This window comes from Talpa europaea (genome assembly GCF_964194135.1).
Source record: "Talpa europaea genome assembly, chromosome: 7".
Lineage (NCBI taxonomy): Eukaryota > Metazoa > Chordata > Mammalia > Eulipotyphla > Talpidae > Talpa > Talpa europaea.
Genome location: NC_140074.1, coordinates 133584437 through 133590755, shown reverse-complemented (window position 1 = coordinate 133590755; position 6319 = coordinate 133584437). Strand labels below are relative to the sequence as shown.

Genomic DNA, 6319 nt, shown 5'->3' with positions numbered 1-6319 from the left:
CTCGCCCAAAAAGTGAGGTTCCACTTTTTGGGCCTGTGAGCAAGATGCTCTCCCCAGCAGCTAGCCAAGAGGCCGGCCAGGGATTCCAGTGCAGTTGAGGTTGTGTGGGGTTTCCATTATGGGGGTGATGAGTAAACCTCTGCTGACTGGTCTCTGTCTCTGGGTGACCAGACATTTCCATCTCACTGTTTACTTTAAAAGCACCAAAATAAGGCCTGGCCTTGAGAAGGGAGACACCCCAGTCTGGCAAATGCCTGAAACTGGGCTGGAGGAGAAAAAGTGGAGGTGCGCGGGGTCAGGAGGGAGCCTTCATGGGCCTGCTTAGCGCCCCTTGCTCTGCCTGCCCAAGCGCGGGGGGAGATGCTATGGAGAGGTGGTGCTGGGACCAGGGGCCGGGGCTGGAAGAGGTTCGTGGTGGTTCTTAGGCAGGAGGCCCCGCGGGTTCCTGGGGGCTCCTGCGGCCCTGGCCTCCTAGAGGTGAGGGCTGTCCCCGCACAGGAGCTGGACTGAGGGTCGAGGGAGGTCCCAGAGTTGGCCTGGGGTGCCGGGAAGCAAGCAGGGGTGCCGCGGAGCCCAGGGGGAGCGCGTGGCCGAAAGGAAAGCGGAACCGGCCCTGGGGGGTCACGGGGGCAGGTCGCCGCCGGCGCCCCGGCCTGGCCCGCGCCCCGCCCGCCCCGCCGCGGCCCCTTTAAGCGGCGAGGCCCGGGCACCCCGCGCGCCCCGGCGCCCGCCTCCGCCATGGCGGCGCAGCAGCTGGAGGAGCGGCTGAGCTGCGCCATCTGCCTGGGCCTCTTCCGCGAGCCGGTGACGCTGCCCTGCGGCCACAGCTACTGCGCGGGCTGCATCCGCGGCTGGTGGCGCGCGCGCGCCCGGGAGTGCCCCGAGTGCCGCCGGCCCTGCGCCCCGGCCGCCTCGCCGCCCCGCAGCCTGGCGCTCAGCAGCCTGGTGGAGGCGGTGCGCGCGCGGCCCGGCGCGCGGGGCGGCGGGAGCCAGGTGCGGGGGGGCCGGGGGTGGGGGGTGCCGGGGGGGCGCGTTGCGGGGCCGGGAGGCGGAGGGGCGTCGGCCGGGCCCACGGCCTCTCCACCCCCGGGCGGGGCCGGCAGCTTCAGCCCCGGCGGCGGGGGCGCCCTCTTCCCGGGTCAAAGGAGGGGGGTCAGAACAGACCCTGAGCCCGGAGATCTGGGAGCTGGCGACAGGCCTGCGGGAGGGAGCCTCGGGGAGGACGGGGGTGGGTGGGGTGGCGTGGGGGGCACCCTTCCCCGGCCGCAGACGTCAGAGGTGCGGGCACAGCGCGCCGGGGCCCCGAGGTGGAGGCCCCGCGCCACGGGAGCGCAGAGCAGCGGCGGCTCCGGGATGGGGCTCAGGGGAGCACGTTCTGCAAAGCAGCCGAGTTTTGCTCCAAGGCGGGGAAGAGAGGGTGTTAGGAGCAGCCCCGATGTGAACCGGGGGCCTGGCTGCGGGTCCTCGCGCGCTTCAAAGGGACTTAATCCTCCACTGCGGGCGCGCAAGGTTCATGACAGGCGTATCTACAAGGGAAGGGAAATGAGGAGACAAAGTCTTCAATGCGTCCTACGGGATCCGCCGACCTGGGAACCCAGTGGCGCTCGGAGAGCTGGCCTGAGAGCTGGCCGGGCGCTGGGAGCTGGCGGAGAGCCAAAAAGGGGACCCCCCCCCCCACCACCACCACCACCAAAGCCTGTGCCTGGTTTTATACCCACCTGGCTGCTTCACCCCACCCTCGGGTCCCAGCCACCTTCCCTCTGGTGGTGACGGGATGTGTCTCTGCCGCTGTCCTGACGCTGTGGTCTGGGGTGGGGGAGGCGTCCACAAGCCTGCAGGGGATTAGCTCAGGACATCCTCTCCCCCTAACACTTGGGGCTGTGTGGTGTTGGGGAACAAGAGCACCTCGCGGGGTCCAGGGACAGTCCCAGGGAGCCCCCTGGGACCTGGGAGTCTGCCCTCCCTCCTAAAGCCTCACATCTTGCCATGTTGGAGGCAGAAGGGACAGGACAGAGCACACGCTCTGGGTGTAGAAAGTTCTCATGGCTTTGACCACGTGATCAGAGATGGTCCCGTCCTGGCCTCAGAGCGTTGCTGGGAGGGGAAGCAGCGCAACAGGCTCTCCAGCCCCAGCCCAGTGGGGGGAAGGGGCGGCTGCAGGGAGAGGTGGCCCCTGGTGTGAGAGGCGCGCCCCCTTGAGAGTACAGTGTTGAGGGGTCACGCGCACGGAAGGCCGCCTCTCAGGCACCGGAAGGCCGCACCTGCACGCCGGAGGCCCGCCCTCTGCCCAGGCGCCACCTGCTCCGGGTGGGGAGAAGACGGTCTAGTCCCCTGGGGTGTGACCTGGTCTCCCGGGTGCGTACTGAGGGGCTGGTGCGGGCCCGCTCTCCGTCTCGCCTGGGGTGGGGCACAGAGGGGGTGTCTAGCACCTGCAGGTGTTTGTTGACTGACTGGGGGGGTCTTCACTACTAATTCTGGCCCTCTTGTTGCTTGGTCCCCGGTGGGCACGACAGACCCAGCTGAGAGCAAGCCTGGAAGTCACCCGGCAGCAGACGGCCGAGGCCGAGAGCCAGCTCCAGGAGCTGCAGCAGCGAAGCAGCCAGATCCAGGTGCGAGCGAGGCCGTGTGCGCCCCCCCCCACGGTGCTCCGCGGTGTCCTTCAAGCAGCCCCAGCTGGACGTGGGGCCTGGGTCGTGGGCGTGAGCTACCTTCAACATCCCTCCTGGCAGCAGTGAGGGGCCAAGCGGGGAAAGACTTTCCAGGGACCCCATATTCCCACCCTTCAGCCCAGTGGGCGGCCCTGACCCCTGGCCCGTCTTCCCCCGGGGCAGGGCCCTGGTGACCACCAGCTTTTCCTGTGCCCACCCAGAGCTCGGCCTGCACCATGGCCTCCATGGTCTCCAGCAAGGTCACCAGCCTGCTGCAGGCGCTGAAGAGATGGGAGACTTGGGCGCTGGAGGACATCGAGGTGGCCAAGACGCAGGCGCTGGCGCAGGTACAGGAGGAGGAGCAGCGTGTGCGGGGCCACCTGGAGGCCCTGGCTCGCTATGACCGCAGGGCCCGGGACCTTCTGGAGGAGTCGGATGACCAGACCTTGTACCAGGTACCAGGCCAAGGGCGGCAGGTTGCGGGGACTGGTGTCCCCTCTGCTGCCTGGGCTGACCATGCTGTCCCCGGAACTCAGGAATTGCAGCATCTTGTGCATCCGGAGCCTCTCGGGCCACTGTCTCCCCTGCAGTGGGACGAAGAGCAGCACGTGGGTGGCCTGAAGGAAATGCTGAATCAGCCGTGTGGCCGCCTCCTGACCGAGGCCAGCAGCCCCAGGGTCCCAGCTGAGCCTGCAGACATGCTCTCCAGCAGTAAGGCTGACCCGAGATCTCTCCCTACCCTTGTGGCCCAGCTCCCATGGGGGGTAAGAGTGGGGTCAGCCCCCCAGGACCACCCCTCCCCTTCACCCTATCACTGCTTTGTCCCCCAGAGGCCCCAGGTCCCCCTGCACCAGTCCGGAGCCCGGTCTGTCCACTGAGGAGGAAACTCTGGCAGAGTAAGGAGACTCAGCTGGGTGTGTGTGCACACGCGTGTGCACTGAGCGCACGGATGTGGCGCGCAGGCTGTGACCGTCCAGCCCAGAGTGACTGCTTCCTGCCCCCTCCCGGGTCTGGCCTGGCCCTGCACAGCTGTCGAGGGGGGCAGGCCTTTCACACAAGGCCGCTGCGGCCCGTGCGGTGTTGAGATTCTGGGCACACAGACTCGGGGTCGTCCTGATTCTTCCCCTTCCTCCCAAGTCGGGGACACCCTGTGAGCCTCTATTTCCTCATCTGTGCACTGAGGCTAACGGAAGGTCCCGCGCCGAGGCCGCCGGGGAGAAGAGCGCGGTGAGGCGGTGAGGCTGCCGGGGCCGCTCAGCCGCACGCGCGCCTGGTGGACACTTCGTCCCAGCGGTGGAGCTGCCTCCTCTGGGGACAGGAGGGGGGCCGTGGCTCCCTGGCACTCAGCTTCGCTCCATGTCTCCCCGACAGATTATCGCAACCTGACCTTCGATCCGGACAGCGCCAACCGCCATTTCTACCTGTCCCGACAGGCCCAGCAGGTGAAGCACTGCCAGAAGCCGCAGGGCGCGGCCGGGCCAGGCAGCTTCGAGCTCTGGCAGGTGCAGTGTGCCCAGAGCTTCCACGCCGGGCGCCACTACTGGGAGGTGCAGTTGTCCAACCACTCGGTGACGCTGGGCGTCGCCTACCCAGACCTGGCCCGCCGCAAGCTGGAGACCCACACAGACAACATCGGCCGCGGGCCCAGCTCCTGGGGGCTGTGCATTCAGGAGGACCGAACCCAGGCCTGGCACGACGGCAAGGCCAAGTACCTCCCGCGGGTGTCAGGGCGGCTCCTGGGCGTGGACGTGGACCTGACCTCCGGCTCCCTCACTTTCTACAGCCTGGAGCCCAAGACCCAGCCCCTACACACCTTCCACACTGTCTTCACGCAGCCCCTCTACCCTGTCTTTTGGCTACTCGAGGGTCGGACCCTGACCCTCTGTCACCAGCCCGAGGCCAAGCTCCCTGCAGAGCTCCAGGATGAGGCTGTGAAGGAAGGCACGGAACCTGGTGGCGCTGTGGGCATGGCACAGGTGCCACCAAACCCGGGTGCCGGAGAGCTGCCCCAGCCCCTGACCTGCGCACCTGAGGCCACGGCTCCAACGGGAATCGCCTCCACGACCAGCGCAGCGCCTGGGAGCCCTGGTGCTCCGGAAGAGGGCGCGGCAGAGTGTGTGGCAAAGTGATTGTCCAGTCAGCTCTGTGCAGCCCGCAGACACAAGAGGGCTGTGGAGACCACTGAGGAGTCCTGGGGAAATTTGATACTGGTCTTCCCCCTCCTCATCTTAGTCTGTTTTCTTGTCCTTTTTTTTTTTTAACCTTAACATTTCGATATATTTTAATTTGTTTTTACATTGCACAGCCTTTTGATGGCAGAAAAGACCATTTATACAATGAGTTTTTTTTTTTGTTTTTTTTTTTTTTAAGAAGTGGGGTATAGGCCAGAGTTGCAGGGGGTGAGAAGATTCACCAGAGAGAGCAGGGGGCAGAATAGGCATATGCACCGAAATCCACTGCTGAGGGGAGCAGCGGGTGAGGCAGGAGAGAGGTCTGCTGCGCCATGTGGGTGGCTCCCTGGCCAGCTGGGGATTGAACTCGCACTGCAAAGGCCATGGACAGCTTCACGGCAGTGTGCTCAACCCCCCTGTGCATTTTTTGATTTAATAAACATTTTTCATGTCATTAAAAATTTTCCCAGACTGATCATGTTATAAGCAACCCTTCCAACGTTGATCAGAATGAGTAGCCACGAATGACGTTCAAATTCTTTGATTTGGGGCTATCAAAACATTGTTGCAAGAGATGTGTAACAGGACTCTTTAGCCATATTTATGGCTGTGGACTTGGGCTAAATTACCTAAAATGTAAAATAAAAAAAAAAAACTTTTTAACTTTTTATTTTTTTTAAAAGATTTATTTATGGATGCATACAAGAACTGGGGTGGGTGCAGGCCAGAGGTGCAGGGGTGAGAGGATTCACCAGAGACAGAGCAGGGAACAGAACAGGCAGATGGACCGAAGTATACTGCTGCGGGGAGCAGCAGGTGAGACAGGAGAGGTCTGCTGTGCCATGTGGGTAGCTCCCTGGCCGGGGATCAAATTCATGCTGCAGTGGCTGCGGACAGCTTCATAGTGCTGAGACTTAACCCCTTGCACCATCAGGGTGGCCCTGGCTTTTTATTTTTTTAAGCAATACTGTGGTCAGACAGAATCATACATGAGGTGCAGGATTATTTTCAGGTTGCATTTTCTGGGTCTAAATTCTTCCTCCTCCACAAGATTACTTGTGTGACCTCCGGCAAGATATGTAACCTGTCGGGATTCCATTTCCCGTGCTTTACCACACAGCCCCTGCAAGGGGAGAGGAAAAGCGGGCAGGAACATGCTCCCACAGGGCTCAAAAGTGCCAGTTACCCTTTTCCCTTAACTGATTATTTTATTTTATTTTTAAAGCGTATGTGTGTGTGTGCATAGATATGGTGATTTTTTTTTTATAGAGGCATGTTTTATTTATTTGTTTGTTTGTTTGTTTTGTCACACATGCACTGGGCACAGTCAGAAGCACGGGAGGGTGAGAGAACTCACCAGAGCCAGAGCGGGGAGCAGAGCAGGCAGAAGGACCGAAGGACACTGCTGAGGGGAGCAGCGGGCGGCAGGAGAGGTCTGCGCGCCATGCGGGACCCTCCTCCGGTGGCCGGGGAGCTGCCGGGGATCGAACCGGTGCCGCA

General features: G+C 62.9%; 1 protein-coding gene across 1 annotated transcript; it reads left to right on the top strand.

Annotated features, from left to right (window-relative positions):
• Positions 1-738: 738 nt before the first annotated feature.
• On the top strand, positions 739-5426 carry TRIM65 (tripartite motif containing 65; the record flags this gene model as incomplete). The annotated part of the gene is made up of 6 exons (XM_084238081.1): positions 739-954; positions 2514-2609; positions 2870-3103; positions 3185-3359; positions 3479-3544; positions 4020-5426. The coding sequence occupies 6 exons, from the start codon at positions 739-741 to the stop codon at positions 4775-4777; spliced, it is 1545 nt and encodes a 514-aa protein (XP_084094207.1). The 3' UTR covers positions 4778-5426.
• Between the last annotated feature and the right edge of the window lie 893 nt (positions 5427-6319).